Source organism: Diospyros lotus, chromosome 11 (genome assembly GCF_014633365.1).
Source record: "Diospyros lotus cultivar Yz01 chromosome 11, ASM1463336v1, whole genome shotgun sequence".
In the NCBI taxonomy this organism is placed as follows: Eukaryota; Viridiplantae; Streptophyta; class Magnoliopsida; order Ericales; family Ebenaceae; genus Diospyros; species Diospyros lotus.
In genome coordinates, this window is record NC_068348.1 from 4,368,276 (window position 1) to 4,391,552 (window position 23,277).

The 23,277-nt window shown below is 33.3% G+C and overlaps 2 protein-coding genes across 2 annotated transcripts in view; both read left to right on the forward strand.

Moving 5' to 3' along the window:
* LOC127812600 (uncharacterized) overlaps nt 1–5,917 on the forward strand; it is a 96,680-nt gene extending 90,763 nt beyond the window's left edge. The window contains exon 4 of the mRNA XM_052353036.1: nt 5,711–5,917. The gene's annotated coding sequence lies outside the window, so the exon portion shown is untranslated. The remainder of the gene's footprint in view (nt 1–5,710) is intronic.
* Nucleotides 5,918–5,936: 19 nt separating this feature from the next.
* On the forward strand, nt 5,937–12,200 carry LOC127812596 (UDP-glucose 4-epimerase GEPI48-like). Its single transcript, XM_052353032.1, has 9 exons — nt 5,937–6,418; nt 6,859–6,908; nt 7,013–7,148; nt 7,627–7,728; nt 7,968–8,195; nt 8,890–8,968; nt 9,953–10,035; nt 10,799–10,890; nt 11,838–12,200. The coding sequence occupies exons 1-9, from the start codon at nt 6,233–6,235 to the stop codon at nt 11,929–11,931; spliced, it is 1,050 nt and encodes a 349-aa protein (XP_052208992.1). The 5' UTR covers nt 5,937–6,232; the 3' UTR covers nt 11,932–12,200.
* Nucleotides 12,201–23,277: the final 11,077 nt, after the last annotated feature.

Consider the following 23,277-nt stretch of genomic DNA (forward strand, 5'->3'; position numbering starts at 1 on the left):
AGAAGTTTGGGTGGAAATCATTATATGTTGTAGTAGAAAATTTCTCTAGAATTACTTGGTTGTGCTTTTGTTTTCAAATGATAAAAATTTTCAAATCTTTAGAAAGAAAGCTAAGAGAATTAGATGATAAAATTATCTCTCTAAGACGAGGATGATTTGGGTATGCTTTCCAATAATTATAAATTTGTACAAAATCATCCAATAGATCAAATAATTGGAGAACCAAGTCAAGGTGTAAGGATTAGAGCATCCTTGTATCAATATTGCAACAATATAGCCTTCATATCTAAAGTTGAGCCAATTTCCATAGATCAAGTATTAGAAGATGAATTTTGGATCAATGTTGTGCAAGAAAAATGAAGATTGAAAATTAGTTTCAAGACCAAAAGATTTTTTCTATATTTGGAACACAATAATTTTTCAAGAATAAATTAGAAGGGAATTAGGGATAATAAATCTCTTTTGCTAGCTTAAAATATTGAAATAGAGAAATTTGTGCAAATTTCGTTTATGTACTTAAAAAAAAATAAATGAATAAAATAAAATAAATAAATAGACTAAAAAAAAATAAAATCAAACCTTTATCTCTCTCACCCGAATCCTCTCTCAACTCTTTTTTTTTTTCTCTCTCTCTCTCTCTTTCTCTCGTAGCCCTCGCCGTCTCTAGAGTCCTCTTGTTTGCAATCTTACTGTCGCCCTCGTCGAAACCCATTTGTTCTCTTTCTCTCTCTCACTCTTTGTCACTTGAACCCTCTCCGACTAACTCTCTTTCTTGTCGCCCTCATTGCCGCGTGTCCATCGTTTTCTTCGTCCATTGCCTCTCATTTGAACCCTCTTCGTCGTTGCAGCCTTCAAATCCGCACCGTCCGTCGCTTCTCTGTCATTACGGCCTTCAGATCTGCCAAGATTCAGTGAGTCTCCCTCCAGATCCGCGACCACTACTTGTTGCTGCCGCCCAAATCTAGGCCGACCGCATCTGTTGCCGTGTCCTTCGTTCGCTAATAGCCACCTAGATCTGCGTTTTCCACTACCTCTCCTCCTTTGGTATCTCGCTCCTTCATCATCACCTCTTCGTTGTGCAGCCAATCGGATCCACGTGTCCCGAGTCTCCCTCATTCGACTTCAGTGAGCTCCATTTCATTTGCATTTTCTCTGTCTTTGTGATTGTTCTTATTAGGGTTTCATAGTTATTCGTTGTTCCAGCCAGATTTATCCAGATTCGGCCTCCAAGTTTGTCCATCTGTCTATTTGACCAACTCGATCTATCCAGATCCAGCTAGATCTATCAAGATCTATCCAGATTCGTCAGATCTACCAATTACCCAAATTTAGCTAAATCTACCTAGATCTACCCAGTCTTAAAAAAAATTAAAATTAAAATAAAATAAAATTAAAAAAAAAACATTTAGAAGATCATGTTAGGACCTGGTTTTTCGTGCGATGCCTGCAAAGTTTTAAGAAGAAGATGTACTCAATCATGCATTTTTGCCCCATACTTCTACCATGAAGAAGGAGCTACTGATTTTGTAGCTATCCATAAGGTTTTTGGTGCCAGTAATGCCTTAAAGCTACTGGACCAACTTCCGGTTAGTGACCGTTATGGAGCTGCCACTACACTTTTATATGAAGGTCAAACTAGGCTTCATGATCCTATTTATGGTTGTGTATCCTACATTTTTTCCCTCTAATAGCAAGTCGCCGATCTTCAATTTCATCTAACTTTATTAGAGCAATTATTATTTGCAAATTCTTATACAAACCATCTCAATGTTCAAAATTGGTTTCACCCAGAAACCAATTCAAATCCATATTATGATAATAGATCCTTTCTCATGGATGATCCAAACCTTATTTGGAATTTTGAAAACCCAGTCATCCAAGAAGAAAATATGTCGTTTCCTTATTTCCAAGAGGCTAGTTTACAACCTTATCCAAACGAAACTAGGAGCAGCCAATAGCCATTCCCAGGTGATATAGATGAACTTGGATCCGTCGTGTTCGACAATCATCATCAGCGCTGAGCATTAGCGAAATCCAAAGCTATCAATGTGGGTGCCTTAGATTACTGCTTTGTAAATTTTGTAATGCTACTATATTCCTTGACTATACTATGATTACTTTATTTGATGTTGTGTAATCTTGAATTATACTCGATATTGTGGATTATGCTTGATATATTTCTCTCATGAGCTATATTGTTTATATATCTTTATTTTCTTCGTTAACAATATTTTTTTGATTATGACAAAAAGGGGGAGAAGAATAAGATGTTATGAGATGAGAGATTGTATGAGAGTGTGAATTATATATTATTTTTATGTGGGGGAAGAAAAATATATTATGATATTTTTTCGTGTATGTGAGGAAATAGTATATATAAGAGATAGAACATCAAGCAGATGCAATCAAGACAATCAGATTTGGCAATCACGTTTGGTCTTTAAAATTCTTAAAAATTATTTTATCTATTACAGTATATCCAAAATATTTTTATGCTATTAGTATTTTTGCAAGGGGGAGCTCATAATATAAAATTAAGGGAGAATTCAAAAATATTTTATCACATTAATCACCTCATAAATTATTTTTTTGTTATCATAAAAAAGGAGGAGAATGTTGAGCCATCTTGCTCATATTAATTAAGTTTTGATGATTAACAAAAATATTTTTTTGATATAAATGTATTTCTTTCTCATATAAAAAAAATAAATTTATTTTGAATTAAAAATAGGTACAAAGAGTAAATTTATTTTGAATTAAATGTGAATTGTCTTTAGACATATTTTCTTCTTTTGATCATTTATGTCTCAAAAGTTTATGTTTGAATTTTTATTTATTGATAAATATTTTTATTACTTAAGCAAAAAATATATTTATTTTGAATTAAAAGAGAATTACTTTTAAACATGTTTTCTCTTTTTCATATAAAAAGTAAATTTATTTTGAATTAAAGAGAATTGATTTTAGACATGTTTTCTCTTACTCATGCAAAAAGTAAATTTATTTTGAATTAAATGAGATTGCTTTTAGACATATTTTCTTTTTTTAATCATTTATGTCTTAAAAGTTTATATTTAAATTTTTAAATCTTGATTTTTTATGCAATAAGTCAATTTATTTTAAAGTAAAGGTGATACATGTTTTCTTATTGTTTAAGAATGTCTAACCATTTTTTGAATTTCAAATTTCATATTAACCATTTTTTTAGTGGCTAAAATGCTTATAAATATCTCCAAACTCATTTTTTGAATATCCATTGCACATATTGCACATCCAAACCTCCCAAAAGTTCTCAAGCTAATTTTCAAGCATTCAAAGACTCTCAAAGATTCATTATTCATCAACCGAAGAGCCATAAGGCAAGAGGAGAAAAGTTCTTCAAGTCTTCTACGATAAATCCGAACTTCTCTACTTGAGATTATAAATTTATTTAAATATTATTACCTTGTATAATTTGTTCTTAATTGTTTATTTGTGTCCAAGTGTGGACAAATTATTTGTAAACATTTAAATTATTATTGAGGATTATATAGGTTTCATAGATCCGTTAAAATCTAGGTGAATTTAGTTTCCAATGTAAGTTAGGGAGAAAACCTTAGTGTACTGGTTGCCTAGAACTCATTATAATCCAGGTGTGTATCTAGTTTCCAATGTGAGATAGTGTGGAAACCTTGGTGATTTTGATTTAGTGGAACCCCAAGAGTGGTTAGACCTTGAGAGAATGGACTAGGTGTATGTGAAGAAAACAAGCCCCATAAAAATTAAAACAAGACACGAAGATATCTTTGAAGGAAATTCATAAGATTTGAGAAAAATACAAAATTAATGCATTTAATTACAATCTTTAAAAAACCATCATTGAAGAGATGATAACAAGAGTTTTGATTAATTATAAGGATATACCTTGTACTAAAAGATAGAGAAAAGGAGAATGAAACTTGCATAATCAAATAAAAAAGGGTGCAAGGAGAACTTGCTATATAAGCAAAGGGTAAGAACTTGCCTTTTTCATGAAACCAATATGAGAAGAAAAAGCATCCCTTGAGTCTTGCAATCCACTTATTTTATCTCCAATACAAAGTACAATGGGAGGAAAAGAACAAGAAAAATAAAGAATAAGGATAAGAAACCAATTGGGAGAGAAGGAAAGAAAGAGAAAGCAAGGAGACAATAAAAAATGAGAGGAATGGGGGGAGAAGTAGTTTGCTGCCCACTCTCCAACTACCCTCTTAAATTTTTACTATTTTGCCCCTCACCATGTATGCACACACAAACTTTAAGAGATGTCCCTTATGGTAATTTTGCTTTTTTTCTTTTTCATTTCTTCTTTTTACTCCATAATACACTCCAAATTAATTATAATAAATATCTATTTATGAAATTTTCATTTTACCCTTAACTTTATCACATTCAACATATAAGATAAGCCTTCTTTCGACTTTTCATAATTTATTCTTTTTGATTAAATAAAATACACAAATTTTATACACATGGGTCCAATGCCCATTCCCCTGGCCCAATTCAACGGCTCAAACATATCCTTGGGCCCAATAGACTTTACAACTTCACTTCAAATAAAACACAACAAAATTTACACTTGGCCTCAACCCAAATTTCAAAACCCAATCCATTAGAGATGGGTTTATTTTAAATCTTCCAACAATCCATTACATTAGATCTTTCAACTCTTGGCCCAAATTCAATTTAACCTACTAAGTTGAACTTTTCAACTATTTTTCATTTCCTTTCTTCATTTTCTTTATTCCACATCTTTTCACAAAATATAATAATAACATTTATAATTTATCCACATATTTTGCTTACATAAAAATATTTTTCAACATTTCATTTAATAGGAGAAAAATTTTCAATGCTTAAAAATAAAATAATAATAAATACCTAGACCCACTAAGGTTAGTTACACCTTGCACTTTAAGTTTAACCCAACTAGTCTCTAAACATTATAAAAAAAATAATACTATTTATCTAAACTGAATATGAATATTCAATCTAATTAACACATTTTCATTGAAAATATGGAAAAAATGCATCTTCTCATTTTTCAATGAAAAAGTGCCAACAATCTAGATAAATAATATTACTTTTTTAAAAATTATCATAATACCTCGTTGGTACTAAAGAGATTAAGTAAATTAATCATATTTGTTCTGAACATTGGTTGAATTTTTATTTTTTTGTCATTTTAATTTCTTATTTATTTAAAAAAAAGTCAAGATTAATTTAATAAAAAAATAAAAATTTAAAGAGTGTACTGTCAAGTCTTAATAATAGAGGAATTATTGTCTAATTTTAAAAAGTTTACATACTAATCGGTAGAGCTGGCAATTTTGGACACGACCCGATTACACGACACGACACGACACGGAGTTAAGCGGGTTAGGGTTGGGCTTAATCGGGTTCGGGTCATAAACGGGTCAACCCGTTTATGACACGATTATTTTCGTGTCTTAGGCGGGTCAACCCGTCTAACCCGTTTAGACACGAAATGACACGTTTAATTAAACGTGTTAACGGGTTGACCCGAACACGTTAACACGATTATATACGAAATGACACGTTTAATTAAAAGGGTTAGTGGGTTGATCTGAACACGTTAACACGATTATACACGAAATAACACGTTTAAAACTAAATAACACGTTTAACAGGTGACACAACATGACCCGTTTAAATTAAACGGGTTAAACAGGTTAACAGGTGACACGACACGATACGACACGTTTAGTTAAACGGGTTAAACGGGTCGTGTCGTGTTACACGTTTAATAAACGTGTCGTGTTCGGGTTTAAGGAATTTGACACGATTATTAAACGGGTCGTGTTCGGGTTAACCTGACACGTGTTATACGTGTGTCTCGACACGACACGATTACGACCCGCCAACACGAATTGCCACCCCTACTAATCGGATCAATAAAGGTGAAAATATTATTATTATTATTATTATTATTATGGAAGTGGGTTGAAGTTGTAAATCAGATGAGACCAGACCGCTGGCTGGTTGCCGGCTTGCTTTCTTCCATTTCCCCTAACTTTGCCCTGAAAGAGAAAACATAGCCGCATTTGTGAATGAATCTATATAACACACTGTGATCAGAGCCCTCCTCAGCCGCCTTTGGATCCATTTCTGAATCTATACTTACACACATATATAAATATATCTCTTTCTCTCTCTCTCTCTCTCTCCGTGCGTATATCTGTATATATATGCTATGGCGGTGGGGAGCATTATGGTTACGGGCGGCGCCGGTTACATTGGAAGCCACACCGTGCTTCAACTCCTCCTCGACGGTTACCAGGTCGCCGTGATCGACAATCTCGACAATTCCTCCGCAACCGCGATCCAGCGCGTTCGCGAACTCGCCGCTCATCACGGCCCCAGCGTTACGTTTCATCAGGTCAGCGAATCAGTTGATTTGGCGTTTTGTTGAGTTTTGATTTGTCGTATTTGATCGAAATGTGTTTGTGATTCGGTGGTTGGTTGATGTTATTGGATGATATTATGCCAACATTGCGTCAAGTTTGTAAATGTGGAAACCGGGTGATTGCAATAGCCTTTTATTTTTTCAGAATCATGAAAATGAGTAAAAAATGGAATTAGCTATTAACTCTTGAGTTTAGGTAATTGGATTGTTCGGTTCTGCGTCCATCTCTTTTAGTTTTTAGTTCAAATCCGAGGGGTTTCAGTTTGAATTTATTAATCGTTTTAAACTTCCGGGACCATTTGATTTGGCATTTTAAACTGTACTTGGATTGTGTATATACTTTAGGGCTTAGTCATGGCATCTGTCTTTTAGTTGGCGGTCCTGATAAATTGCCATTTTTCTTTCACCTGCAGATGGACCTCCGAGATAAGCCTGCTCTCGACAAGCTTTTTGCGTCGACAAAGTAAGTTTTGCCCGTATGTTTCAAATTGAAATTGGTTTATATTATGGTTGTTCCCATTGCTCAACTATATGAGCTCTGACTCTTTCGCTTTCTCCCCCCTGTAGATTTGATGCTGTTATACATTTTGCTGGACTTAAAGCAGTTGGTGAGAGTGTGGAGAAACCATTAATGTATTATGACAACAATGTTGTTGGTACAATCACTTTGTTGGAAGTCATGGCTACCCATGGATGCAAAAAGGTATTTTGTCTTATCTCCTTGCAGCCTAGTTTCTAATTCTGTTTTTCCTTCTATGGCCGCACATCTACTATAACATCTTCGTTTCAATTACATTCATATTTTGCTCTTGTTGGTATTTAATTGCCAAAAATTCGGAGCCATAAAAGAGATAAACACTAGTGAAATTCATGTAATTTAGAAGATTGGACTTCCGTAAATTTATTGGACATTTGGTGAAATTCATGTAGTCATCAGGTTCGTTCATCGAGGCATTGTTGTGTGTATTTCTGAATTTAGAAGGTTGATAATTTATGCCTTGAACGCTATTCTGTCCACATATTGCCTTTCTGTGTTGACAATTTGTTTTCTGCAATTAAGATTTACACGTCTATATATATATAGTTTTCAGTTTCAGTTAAATTTTTTCTTTCCTCTTCTGGTCCAGTTTGGTTGATTGAGTTGACTAAAGTTGTTCCCTGTATACATGGTTGTTCTTCAGCTTGTATTTTCATCTTCGGCTGCAGTTTATGGCTGGCCAAAGGTGGTGCCATGCACAGAGGAGTACCCCCTCTCTGCTGCAAACCCATATGGAAGAACCAAGGTATTTTGTGGCAATGATATCATGGACCTGACCCTAGAGCTGGATTACTAAGCAAAATGCTTGTTATTGAAAAATAAACAACTTTTGGGCACCTATTATTAAGTCAAACTTTGGACCTATTTTTCTTTCTGCTTCTTCAGTTTGTGGGTCAGAGGCGAATTTGTGTTTTATCTTCCCCATTTGTTAAAATCTTCACTTGTAATATATTCTGGGTTTCTTAAGCTGCTTGTTGCTCCCAGCTCTTCATTGAAGAAATATGCCGTGATATCCACCGCATAGATAGTGAATGGAAAATCATAATGCTCCGATACTTCAATCCTGTTGGTGCCCATCCAAGTGGCTATATTGGTGAAGATCCTCGTGGGATCCCAAACAATCTCATGCCATTTATGCAACAAGTAGCTGTTGGTAGACGACCTGCCCTCACGGTATTTGGAAGCGATTACTCGACAAGGGATGGTACAGGGGTATGCGATCTTTATTCTCAGAATTTCAATTTCCAACGTGTGACTTGGTTGTTTACTTGGCTTAGACTGCCAACATGGTAGATTTAGTATTCATTATAATATTAATATTGTTAATACTGATATTATAACATTAGTAATATCATGAATATTGTATTATAGTATTAATTTTATATCAATGATAATATAATTATTAACATTTTAATAATGTTATTAATAACACGACATTGCATTATTTAACAAAATCATGTTTTGTGTGATCGTTTTGATTACATTTTCCAGTTTTGAAGTTAAGAAAATGGTTTTCTATATTTAACAACTGAAGAGAAAAATAGGAAATATAATTTTTATTTATTTATTTTGTAATTAAAGGGGCTCTATGTGCCCTAGAATGTGGACTGGCAGACCAAATAGCATGTTAAAGCGTGCTCCACAAATCTGGTATCGGGTTCACATGTGGCTGCGAAGCGGTGAACTGATTCAATTAATTGCTGTAAAATGCATTTGCTTTACAAATTTGGCTGGCTTACTGTGTTTCACGACTAAGTTGCTTATTTGCAAACTTAACTTCGACAATTTTGCAAAAGAAAATGAAAACTACATATAGTTGTACGATGTAGTCACGTGGATCTTGGCTTCCAGAATGCATCTAATCATGGCTGTAGTTTGTTGATGCTTATTTTGTTTCACTGTTCAGGTTCGTGACTACATTCATGTCGTGGATTTAGCAGACGGACACATTGCCGCCCTGAACAAGTTATCTGATCCCTCTATAGGTCTGTGCGCTGGGATTGCCATCTTCTCTTTGGTTCCAATGGATGAAATTGTTCTATTTTTATTAGTCTGTAGAATAAATATTTGTTATGGTCGGTATGTCCAAGATCTATTGGTGTATAGAATATTAGTGCCCATTTCTTATTGTACAGGCATATTGATTGCAAAGCATACTTGTTAAGAGAATCGATGCATGCCCTAGTCATTAAACTTCTGTAGCATGCTGGAGTTGTATGGTAGAACATGTGGGACAGCGTTCAAATTGTCTGGCAGACGTTTGAATATTTAAAACATGAAAAGGAAACTTCTAAATTGCTGTAGAAGCATGATTACTTCTCTGCGGAACTGTTATCTAAAACATGGTTATTTAACTTATTTCTCAAAGAACAAATGGCCGGACCATTATTCAGATATTTAAATTAGTAGACTGAATGCAGTGAATGCCCCGAAGCAAATAGTAAGTTTGTCTGTTCTTGAAATTTTTACTTCTTTTGCGGCCATGCTTGTAGGGGGGTTGGGGGGGGGGGGGGGGGGGGGGGGGGGCGGGGGCTGGGCTTAATTTCAAAGAAGTTATCCTTTTTAAGTGATTTTTCCAGAACCTTATCTTTACTCATATCTCCTTGCCCAATTTCCTCATGGCCCTTTCATTGTCTTTTCTGAATTTCCCAAAGCCACGGAATCTTATTTGGGCCTTGTTATGCAAACAAAAAGACAACAAAATTATGGGCTTTTTTAAGAAGTTAAGGTGAAGTATTTGAGAAGCCATTACTTTGCAAATTCGCATGCAGAAATTCTAAAGAAAACTTTTATATTCTCAAACGTTACATTAAGATTAAAAAAAAGAAAGTTGTTTATTGCATGCTTAACATGCCATTTATGGAAGTTTTTGATTAAAAAACAAATTGCTTAGGACTATACACATGTAACAAGCTGTTGGTTAAATTATTGAATGAAATGATTAGGTACCATTGTTCTTGTCATTGCAGGTTGTGAAGTCTACAATCTTGGAACTGGAAAAGGTACATCTGTTTTGGAAATGGTAGCAGCCTTCGAAAAGGCTTCTGGAAAGGTATTGATTTCTTGAACTTGTTATGATAAAATCTTCCCCTTTGGCATCTCTCAAAAAAGGGACCAACTTATATTGGTCTTGATTTATATTCTAGTTAGTAAGCCACACAGAAAAGAAAGAAAAACCATATTTTCTGGTTCGCTGTTAGTTTGATGCAAGTATTCTTTCTTCTTATTTTTAAGTTAGCAAATACTTGTAGATATAATTGGAGTTTCTCCTAGTTACATCATGACTTGAGCTTCATAAAGGTTGGTTGTAGGGTCACCAAATTCATATTGCAATGTTTAGTGGGCCATCTATTCGGTTGATGGATTCCCAATTTAATTAGGTGGGATGTCAAAGCAGCAATGTGCCAGTGCCACTTTAATTGTTGTACTTCATTTGGTAGGAGGCTGGTCCCACTCCTAATGGTTTTAATTCCCGGGTCTCCTTTCCAATATCAACTTGACTTAAAGTGCAGCAGTACAACAATAGCAAGAAGCCTTATCCCTCTAGGTAGAGTCCGCCAAGTAAATTCCAGCTCTTAACTTGTGTATCTCTAGAAATTGATTGTTAATGGTGACGAAGAGGAAATAAAAGTAAATAGAATGTTGCACTGGACATGATGATAGGCATTGATCACACCACCCCTCTTATCTCTTGCTCCCATGTACATTCCACCCTACCACCAAAAAGGAAAATACATTTCCATAAATAAAAGTTGACATTTTTCCATTCAAGCAAAATCAACCATATAATATTTCTTTTTTATTGTGTGTAACAGGAAATTCCTGTTGTGTTTTCTGGGCGAAGACCTGGGGATGCAGAGATTCTTTATGCATCAACAAAGAAGGCTGAACTTGAGTTGAACTGGAAGTAAGTGCTAACCTCTTTCCAATCCATTAAGCATATGATAATTCTATAATTGTTGTTTTCATGCAAGGAGGGAAAAACAACCTCTATGCAAGGTAAGGCTGGCTAACACTGTGTAGAAAGACGACCCTCTTGCGAGGTTTAGGGCCTCGTGCACTAGAGACACTTTTTTGTTTTTTTTGCAAAGCAGGGTAGCGACTTGAACCAGGATGCCATTTTAGATTGAAGTCTCTTGAAAACGCCACTATATTTGTAATGGTTGATTTAGAGAATTTGCTTATCAGTTGCACTGAAAACAGAAAAAACCCTTTGAACAGTCTATTTCATAATCAAATTTGCACTAGTTGGAAAAGTCCCCAAGAATATTTTTTATTGTTCTCTGCACTAGCTGGAAAAGTCCCCAATAAACAATTTGTTTTCCATTTTAAAAACATAAGTTTCTAGACAAATGACTTTTTGGCATAGGAAAAATCAGCCTTAATGAATTATGATAGCTCTTACTATGAACCGTTTATGCACATTATCTTGTCTCCTAATTAAATTAGCCCTAAGTAATTTTCTTTTCTCAATTTCCATTACTTGTCCATCTCTATCTTACATAACCAGTTTGAACATATTTCCAGCTTCCAAGAAAAGAAAATAGTTTTTTTAATACATATTCACCATTTATGTGTTTTATAATTTTTCGATGGAAAAGGCAAGACTCCACCTAGAGATGAAAATTGTGTAACATTTGTTCTTCAACTAAGCATACCTTCATCTTTAAGGTTTATTCTATCAAAAAACATATTGGAGAATGCTACTCTGAAATATAAGAAGGATGATAGTAATGAATCCTAGTCCTTGCGCATTGGATAAAATTAGTATAAAAAATAATAATAACAGGAAATAACTCATCATCTTTCTCTCATATTTAAATTTTCACGTTCTATTTGCTGTGGCCTTTGCAGGGCGAAATATGACATTAATGAGATGTGTAGTCACCAGTGGAACTGGGCCAGCAAGAACCCTTATGGCTATAAACCTTCGGAATCCAAATCTTGACCGTAGGGACTTTTAATTTGTGCGTCTTGTTTTTGGATTAACTTTAGTTCAGTATTTCTCTTGTATTTAGGGGTTTTAGCTAAATTTATTAAGATTTGGTGCAATTTTGCCCTTAGTTGATTGTTTGGTTTTGCTCAATAATTGCTAGGCATCTTGTAAAAGACTGGTGGTTATGTAGATATATGACTGGGAATCCTCTAAACAAAATGGCTTGAAAACAGACTTCCAAACGTTTGTTGTGTCCTCTTCCTTCTTCTGGCGGTTGCCTTAAATGGGGGGAGAAACAAACCTGCATTGGAATCGGCCAGAAGAATAGACGCGACAATCTTCAACAGAATGAAGAGACTAGGTTAAGATAAGTATATGTATGGTGGGCTTAGGATAAGGCATTGTGGGCTTAGACCAATGGGCTTGGTCCTTGGTTTGAGCAGCTGGGCTAAGCCCAGCTTTCCTCAAACACAAGGTAAATGTATTTGGGCCATCTCTTTGTTAGGCCACTAATTTGTGAGATTGGACTTCTTTATAAAAAAAAAAAAAAAAAACTATCAATCTTGGGCTGAAGCCTATGATAAATAACTTACCCAACAACATCATCACCTTTGATTTGTTGGGTATCATACCTCAACAAATCTCTACCTTGATACCTAACAAGGCCTACATAGAAGCAAATAAATTTATTAGTTGACAAAAGTACCAAATAAATTGGAATGTTCACTTACCTTTACCAATGTTTAAAAGTGTAAGACAACTTCTAAACTTGGCCAACGTGTGGACCTTAGTTCCCATATTTGAAGGATTATACTCAAACAATATTTTCTCAAGCCTAACAATATCTTGAAACATAATGTTACATATAAAATGAAGTCTGACATTTATGTGCTTAGTGCGTTCGTGAAACACATGATTTTTGCACAAATGAATAGCAGATTGACTATCTGAATATACAATCACATCATTACTTAAAACACTTAGTTCTTTAAGTAAGCTCTTAAACCACAGTGTTTTTTTAATTGCTTCAGTGGCAACTATATATTCAGACTCGGTGGTAGAAAATGCAACTATGTGTTCAAGTTATGACTTCCAACTAATGCAAGCATCACATAAAGTAAACATATAGAACGGCATAGACTTTCTATTATCCCTATCACTAGCATAGTTAGAATCTGTAAATCCTTTTAGTTCCACTCCTTCAATTTTATGTTTATACACTAAGCCAATATCACAGGAACTTTCAGATATCATAACAACAATTTCAGTGCTTCCCAATGTTTACGACCAGGATTAGACATAAATCTGCTAAGTGTACTAACTACATGAGCTAAGCTAGGTCTAGTACACACCATTAGATACATTATAGATCCAATGACATTAGAGTAAGGTATTTTACTCATGTATTCTTTTTCTTCTTCATTAGCAGGTGACTGTTCTTTAGATAATATGAAATAGCTAGCTAAAGGTAAGGAAACATGTTTACAATCATGCATGCCAACTTTTTTCAATATTTTCAAAACATAAGATGATTGGTGTAGAAATAAACACGAATTTGACCTATCCCTCTCAATTTTCATGCCTAGGATTTTTCTAGCATTTTTTAGGTCTTTCATGTTAAATTCTTTATGTAGAGTTATTTTTATTTCATTTATTATCTTCAAATTTGGGTTAATTAAAAGCATGTCATCAACATATAACAATAAGTACACACAGTTATTATCATGTTGTTGAAAGTATAGACAGTGATCAAATTCACTTATTTTAAACCCAATGGAGTGCACAAAAGAGTCAAAACATTTGTACCATTGTCTAGGGGACTGTTTCAAACCATATAAAGATTTCTTAAGGTAACAAACATGATTAGGTTTATCTTTATCTTCAAAACCCTTAGGTTTGAGACATATAAATATTTTCTTCAAGGTCCCATGCAAGAATGCACTTTAGTTGTTCAAGTTCTCAATTAAAATGTGCAACTAAGACAAACATTACTCGTATAGTGGTATACTTGACAATGAGAGAAAATATGTCATTATAGTCTACCCCCTCCTTTTGCGTGAACCCCTTAGCTACCAACATAGTTTTAAATCTTATTGGTTCATCCCTACTAGTACCATTTTTAACTTTATAAATTCATTTGCAACCCACTAAGGATTTGTTTTTTGGCTTAAGCACTAATTCCCAAGTTTAATTTTTATGAAGATAATTCATTTCTTCTTTCATTACTTTGACCTATTCCTTAGAGTTTTCACTTTTAATTGTCTCATTATATGTATTTGGCTCTTTATCAACTAAGTCTTGATAACTGGCATGAGCAAGACTATAGTCGGTTCCTAATCTTTGAGGAATCCTATGTGATATTCTCTTCCTATCTCTAGTCAATTGGTAATCGATTAAAGGGTCTTAGTTAATAGGATGTTCTTCTACCACATCCTACTCTCTTCCTCAGTAATGGGTTGATCTTGAGTATTATTCTCCACCTTACTAGGGGTAACGAGAATGTGGGAACTCACTTTTTTCACCTCAACCTCAGGCTCTTCACTATTTTGTTGTTTCTCACTCACTAAATCAGACTCATCCTTAAGACATGACATATCTAATTCATTAAATGTGACATCTCGACTAATAATGATTTTAACACCCTTTTGGCTTCTATCCCATAATTTGTATCCCTTAACACCTTCAAGATAACCTAAGAAAGCACACTTCCTAGCTCTAGGATCTAGTTTTCCCTCACTTTGATGAGAGAAAGAGGCACAACCAAAGATTCTCAATACAGAATAGTTAGCACATTTACCATACCAACGTTTATAAAGAGTATCACCATTCAAAACAACAGGAGGAGTCAAATTGGTCAAATAGCAAGTAGTTATAATAGCTTCACCCTAGAATGACTTAGGCACACTTGAACTCAACATCATACACCTAACTTTGTCAAGTAAAACGTATTTATTCTCTCAGTGACTCCATTCTATTGTGAAATATAAGGGACTATTTTATGTCCAGTGATGCCACTCTCAATGCACATATTGTCAAAATCAGCATTACAAAACTCAAGACCATTATCTGTTCTCAAAAATTTTATTTTATTGCCAGTTTGATTTTCAAATTGAATTTTTTAATTTTTAAATTTTTGAAAAGTATTAGATTTTTCTTTTAACAAATAAACCCATACGTGCCTAGAGAAGTCATCAATAATGGACAAAAAATACTTATTGTCTCCAAGAGTGGGATTGTTTTCAGGACCCCACAAGTCCGTATGAATATGCTCCAAAACTCTAGACGTCTTATGATTGCTAGATGAGAAAGAAAGCCTATAGTTTTTTCCAAGCACGTAGTGGTCACAAAATGGCAAATCTGACACCTGATCCTTACCAAACACACCCTTGTCGTTAAGAAATTAAAGTCCCTTAACACTTACGTGGGCTAACCTATTATGCCACTTTTGTGTGATCAGTTTCAACTGATGTAATAATGGGAGTAGTGCCACTAACTACTTCAACATAGGTGATATATATGCCATTTTTCCTAACTGCCTGAAAGGCTCTAAGTGCTCTTTTAAACATTTTAATCATGCCATTGCCGGCCCATCTGTGAAACCTATCTTTTGTAATTCCCCTATAGAAATTAGGTTTCTACCCATTTGTGGAATGTACCTAACTCCATTTAGTGTATGCACAAAGCTATTTTCAAATTTAAAAGTTATGTCACAAACACCAACAACTTTATAAGCAACATTATCACACGTAATGACATGCCCATGATTAGACTCATGCAAGTTTTCAAACCAGTGTTTATGAGATGTGATATGGAAAGATGCACCAGAGTCTAAAATCCACTCATGCATATGGGAGTTCATAGATAGTTTAATGTTAGAGGGTTCTGTTGAGCTAACTTGCTCATATTAATTAAATTTTGATGATTAACAAAACTATTTTTATGATATAAATATTTTTTTTTACTCATGCAAAAAGAAAATTTATTTTGAATTAAAAGAGAATTACTTTTAAACATGTTTTCTTATTTTAATCATTTATGTCTCAAAAACTTATATTTGAATTTTTAAATTTTGAATTAAAGGAGAATTATTTTTAGACATGTTTTCTCTTATTTATACAAAAAGTAAATTTTTTTTGAATTAAAGGAGATTGCTTTTAGACATGTTTTCTTGTTTTAATCATTTATGTCTCAAAATCTTATATTTAAATTTTTAAATCTTAATTTCTCATGCAAAAAGTAAATTTATTTTGAATTAAAACTGAGTCATGTTTTCTTATTGTTTGAAAGACTAAAATTTTTTTGAATTTCAAACTTCATATTAACTTTTTCTTTAGTGGCTAAAATGCTTACAAATACCCCTAAGCTTATTTTTTTGAGCATCCAAATATTTCCATTGTATATCTAAATCACTCGAAAGCTCTCAAACACTCTCAAGCAAAGCATCCAAGCAATCCAAGGCTCTCAAAATATTATTGCACATCCACCGTGTTGGTCCCTTAGGTATGGCCACTCAAGAGGGGGGGTGAATTGAGTGCTCAAACAAAATTTAATTATTTTAATTCCAAGCAGTAATTACGATTACTAAGATCAGAACATTAAGCCCACTCCAATAATAAATAGAAAAACAAATATGGACAATGGAGAGAACGACGATATATAGTGGTTCGGTGTCAATACACACACCTACTCCACTCTCCCAAGGTCTTAACCACCCCTAGGGTTCCACTAACTCAAACACCAAGGTTTCCACACTAGTTCACCTTGGAAACTAAAACCACATACACACCTAGATTCAAAATGGTTCTAGGTAACCACAACCATCCACGAGAATGTTTAAGAGTTACAAAGATTTCAACTTGTCCGCACTTGGACTAAATATAAAACAATGAAAGCGCAATAACAGAAAGCAGTAAAACAGAATAGATATACCCTCGATCTGATGACCGAAAGATGACAAGTAAACGATCGTTGCTTTGATGACTTGCTGAAAGGATATCAGTGCGCTCAGAAGCCATTCGGTATTTTTTGGATTTTGCGGGAACGCGTTGAGTAAACTTTTGTATGTTGTATTCTCTCAAAATTGCATTAGTGTTGTTTTCTGGTTGAAGAGAGGAGGCTTAAAACGACGACCTGCAGAATAACATACCAAAAGAGCGTCCACAAAACCTGTCGAGTCGACTTGGCAAAACCTTGAGTCGACTCAGTTTGAATTCGAGTCGACTCGGCTACACATCGAGTCGACTCGGCTGGCACTCAAGTCGACTCGGGTGGCACTCGAGTCGACTCGGCTAAAAAACGAGTCGACTCGGCTGACCGAGCATCAAACCTGTGGAAAACAATCTTCTCGGCCGAGTCGACTCAATCAGAGCAAAAAGCTATTTTATGATTTAAAACAAGGAAAATATATTAATACTTCTTAAGAGAACTTTGAAGAATACTCTAAAACCATAATATCAATTAAAAGACATTTTGGCAACTCAAAATATTTTATACAAGAATTTAGGGGCACTGTTTTATATGAGGGATGAAAGTTTTTATAATCATCAAAATTCAACTGAAATACGAAGTTGGCTCAACATACCGAAGAGCCACAAGACAAAAGGAGAAAAGTTCTTCAAGTCTTCTACGACAAATCCAAACTTCTCCATTTGAGATTACAAATTTATTTATTTATTTAAATATTATTGTCTTGTATAATTTATTTTTAATTACTTATTTGTATCCAAGTGTGGACAAATTATTTGTAACATTTAAATTACTATTGTGAATTGTATAGGTTTTCTAGAACCATTAAAATCTAGATGAATCTAGTTTTCAAGGTAAGACAAGAAGAAAACCTTGGTGTAGTGGTTGTCTAGACCCATTGTAATCTAGATATGTATCTAGTTTTTAATGTGAGCTAGTGTGAAAACCTTAGTGAAACTATTTTAGTGGAACCCCAAGGGTGATTATATTTTGGGAGAGTGGATTAGGTGTGTGTGAAGACACCGAACCACTATAAATTGTGTTGTGCCTCATTATATTTATTTTTGTTATATCTTGTGGCTTACATTTATTATTAATCTCAAATATAATATATTATATTTATTAAATATATATTTTTCAATAAAATTATTAATCAAGAATATTTATTAAAATTGAGAAAAATTTTAATCACTCAATTCACCTCCCTCTTGAGTGGCCATACCCTAAGGGACCAACAATTGGTATTAGAACAAACTTTTAAAATAGTTAAACTCTTAGTTTACACTTTAACTTAGAAGAAACCTAGATGGCCACATTCACCAACCAAGCTATAACTGAAGGACCCTCACCCTCTAGACTACCATTATTTGATGTCACAAATTTTGCTTATTGAAAAATGAGGATGGAGTCATATTTATTTTCAATAGATTATTATTTGTGAAAAATATTTATAGATGGTTTTGTCACAATTTCAACTAAAGAAGATAAATGAACCAAATAAGATATTAAAAAAATACCAAATGGATTATAAAGCTAAATACATAATTTTTTGTTCAATTCTTCCTAGGGAATATGAAAAATTATCTGTTTGTTCTAAATCACATGAAATTTGGAGAAAATTAGAAGTAGTATATGAAGGTATCTATCAAGTAAAAGATACTAAGATTAATCTCTTAATGTCACAATATGAAGAATTTAAACTACTTCAAAATGAAAATATTAGTAATATGAATGGTAGATTCTAAAAGATTATAGACGATCTTAAAAATAGAAGAATTAATAGGAACATTTCTAACTCATGAATTAATATTAAGTAAAATAAATGAAGACATGAAGGATGAGAAAGATAAGAAAATCTCAGCTCTAAGAGTAAATGAAAAGAAATGTTTTATGGCTATAGAAAAAGAGGAAGATAACTTAGAGTTAGAAGAATTACAAAAATATATGAAGAACTATATATAAAATATATATCTATTAAGAAAGAAGTAAAATAATCAAGAATAATCATAAAGAAGAAAATGAAAAATTAAAGAGTGAAATAAAGAACTTAAAAGAAAAATCACAAGAACTCAAGAAAAAAAATGAAGATAAATTAAAAAATTAATTAATTAATCTTGAAAAAAATATATTAAAAACTCAAAACGATAAATTATTAATAGAAAGGAAAGCCATAGAAAAAAGTTTAGCGACATTAATTTTAAAGAAAATTTCAAAACCTAAACCAAGGTACAAAATACCTAAGAGAGAATGAAAACAACATAGATGGAGACCCCAAGCTAAGAGAAACAACATAGTACAAATGTGGATACCCAAAGGGGTAATACAAACAATAAATGAGTTAGATCAGAAAATCTTAAATGTTGCTCCTCATCCACATACATTAAGAATAATTAAATCATTTGATCCCAATGAAGAAAGATTCAAGGGACCCGTCTATAGATGTGTGTCTAAACCTAAAACGTAATCTTATCAAATATGTAGATGTGCGTGAGGACCACAATGGGAAACAAATTGTATATGGATAGTGGATACTCATCGCACATGACTAGTGTGAGAGATCTATAGATCTCACTGCCAAAGAAAGAAAATATGTCACATTTTAGAAATAATGCCTAATAGTAAAAAATGAGGATATTCTTTTTATGGCATAAAAGATATATTAGGTCATGCAAATCCAAACTTAATCAAGAAAATTTTGATCTAGTTGTCAGGCTTCTTAAAATGAAAATTAGTGAAGAAATTTTTGTGATACTTGCTATTAAAGTAAGCAAACTAAAGTCTAAATCTAAGAATAAAATATCAATAAGTAAGCATCTATAACTTTTACACTTAGATCTATTTGGACCAATGCAAACTAAAAGTTTAATGGAAAAAACATTATATGTTGTAGTAGATAATTTCTCTAGAATTACTTAGGTTATGCTCTTGATTTCAATAGATGAAGTTTTTTTTTCTAAAACTTTGTGAAGAAAGCTAAAAGAGTTGAAAGAGAACAAAATGATAAAATTGTCGCTATTAGAAGCGATCATGGTGGAAAATTTGAGAATAGTCATTTTATGGAGTTTTGTGAAGCAAATGATATTTTTTACCAATTCTCCATACCTAGAACCCCACAGCAAAATGGTGTTGTTGAAAGGAAAAATATTCTTCACCAATCTCTTGAGATAAATAGAAAATGTAAAGATGAAGAGTCGATAGATCCATCTAAGGAAATTAAAAGTTTACATATACAAGAAGAAGCTAAGGATGATCAATCTAGAATCCAAAAGAAACCATTAGCTAAAGATGATTTAGGTAAACTTTTCAAGAGTTATAAATTTGTGCAAGATCATCCAATATATCAAATAATTGGAGAACCAAGTCAAGGTGTAAGGACTATATGTTTTACAATGTGGCCTTCATATCTAATGATTGAGTCAACTTGCATGGATCAAACCTTAGAAGATGAATTTTGGATTAATGTTGTGCAAGAAAAATGAAAATTGGAAATTAGTTCCAAAACTAAAAGATTTTTCTATATTTGGAAGACAATGAGTTTTCAAAAATAAATTAGAAGGGAATTAGGGATAATAAATCCCTTTGGGTAGCTTAAAATATTGAAGTGAGAAAATTTCTTGTGCAAATTTTGTTTCTTTTTAAAATAATAATAATAAATTAAATTAAATTTAAAAAACACAAAAAATAATAAATAAATAAATAAAATAAAAAAAGTCGACCCAGATAAGATCGAACCCCCTCTCTATTATCTCTCTCACTCGAACACTTCTCTATCACGTTCTTGCTCCTCTCAACTGAATACCTCTCTCTCTCTCTCACTCTTTCGTTCACTCTCTTGTTACCAGCGTTGTCTTCGCTGGTTGCCGCCGCTGTCATCACCTCTATTCTTCAAGCGCCGTTCCATCTCCGATCTCCTTTTTCGGGCTCAGTGGTTCACTATATTTTCAACGCCTCTCCGTTATCCCACCGATCGGATTCACAGTGAGTTTCTATTTTCAACACCTCTTGTTCGTCTTGTTGCTTTCTCAGTGCCCTGATCGGATGTTTGTTTGCTTTCCCTCTATGATCTTCCCCTTTCATTCGAAGCTGCTGTATCTTGGGGTCATCATACTATTCTCGCAGGGAAAGAAAAACGAGTAGTTTACGCTTTAGTAGTAACCATTTCATGTCTTATATTCGGTAGATCTCTTAGAAGTTTCATTCTGGTTTTCAAAGTAAGTTTGAATCAGCACCTATCTAGTTTTTCGATGTAGGTTTGATTCACCTAGAGCAATTTTCCTACTTATTTCGTGGTTACTTAGATATACCATCTGAATAGCAGTGTCAGATCTAGTTGAATGAGATGCTAATATGAACTGTAGGGGTTAAATCTATATGAGCGAGGTGTAGATCTGATCATTGGCGGCACGGATCTAAATAGCAGTGTTTCAGCCTTTCATCACCTCCAGCCTTTCGTCTGTCTGTCTGTTTGTCCATCGGTCGGTCCATTTGTTTTGTCTGTTTAGCCAGATCTACTCAAATTCGATAATCTACCCAGTCTCCCACAGCCGTTCATCCGCAGCTTGCTCACCAGCGAAAAGTAAATAAATAACTAAATAAATAATAATTAGAAGATTATGTCAGGACTCGGTTCTCCGTGCGGTGCCTACAAAGTATTAAGAAGAAAATGTACCCAATCATGCGCCTTTACCCCCTTACTTCTGCCATGAAGAAGGACATACTAATTTTGCAGCTATTCACACGATTTTTGGTGCCAGTAATGCCTCCAAACTCCTGGCTAGCTTCTGGTAAGTGATCATTATGGGGCTGCCACTAGACTCTTGTATGAAGCTCAAGTTAGGCTTCAAGATCCTATTTATGGCTGTATCTCCTACATTTTTTCACTTCAACAGTAGGTCGTCGATCTTCAATTTCATCTAACTTTATTGGAGCAATTAGTATTTGCAAACTCTTATGCAAACCCTCTCAATGTTCAAAATTGGTTTCACCTAGAAACCAATTCAAACCCATATTATGACAATGGATCTTTCCTCATGGATGATCCAAACCCTATTTGAAATTTTGAAAACCCAATTATCCAGAAGAAAATGTATCGTTTCCTTGTGGCTAGTTTGCAACATTACCTAGTCGAAACTAGTAGTAACCAGTGGTCATTCCCAAGTGATATCGATGAACTTGGATCCATTGTATTCAACAACCATCATCAACTCTGAGTATCGGCGAAATCCAAAACTATCAATGTGGGTGACTTAGATTATTGCTTTGTAGATTCTGTAATGCTACTATACCCCTTGACTATTCTATGATTGCTTTATTTGTAGATATATTATATGTTGTGTATTCTTAAATCTATGGTTAGAATGATTAACGTCCAATTCCATGATCAATATGTTGTACTATTTTTAATACCCCTTAACGTTACATCTATATTGTCAGTACTTTCTGTTTATCATCCATCATATTATTTATGTGAATTATTCTGAGTAAATTATTCGCATGGACTGTATTATTTAAATCTTTATTTTATTCATTAACAATGTCTTTTTGATTATGACAAAAAGGGGGAGAAAAATAAGATGTTATGAGATGAGAGATTGTATGTATGAGAGTGTGAATTATATATTATTTTTGTATGGTGGAGAAAAATGTATTATGATATTTTTTCGTGTATGTGAGGAAATAGTATATCTGAGAGATAGGACATCAAGCAGGTGCAATCAAGACAATCAGATTTGGTCTTTAAAACTCTTAAAAATTATTTTATCTATTAAGCTATATCCAAAACATTTTTATGCTATTAATATTTTTGAAATGCAAAGCTTATAGTATAAAATTAAGGGGGAGTTCAAAAATATTTTATCATATTAATCATTTCATAAATCATGTTTTTTGTCATCATAAAAGATGGGGAGAATGTTGAGCCAACTTGCTCATATTAATTAAGTTTTGATGATTAACAAAAATATTTTTATGATATAAATATTTTTTTTACTCATGCAAAAAGTAAATTTATTTTGAATTAAAAAAGAATTGTTTTAGACATATTTTCTTGTTTTAATCATTTATGTGTCAAAAGTTTATATTTGAATTTTTAAATTTTGAATTAAAGGATAATTGTTTTTAGACATGTTTTCTCTTACTCATACAAAAAGTAAATTTATTTTGAATTAAAGGAGATTGTTTTTAGATATGTTTTCTTATTTTAATAATTTATGTCTCAAAAGCTTATATTTGAATTTTTAAATCTTGATTTCTCATGCAAAAAATAAATTTATTTTAAATTAAAGATGATACATGTTTTTTTATTATTTGAAAAAATTTAAATATTTTTTGAATTTCAAACTTTATAGTAACCCTTTCTTTAATGGCTAAAATGCTTATAAATACCTCCCAAAC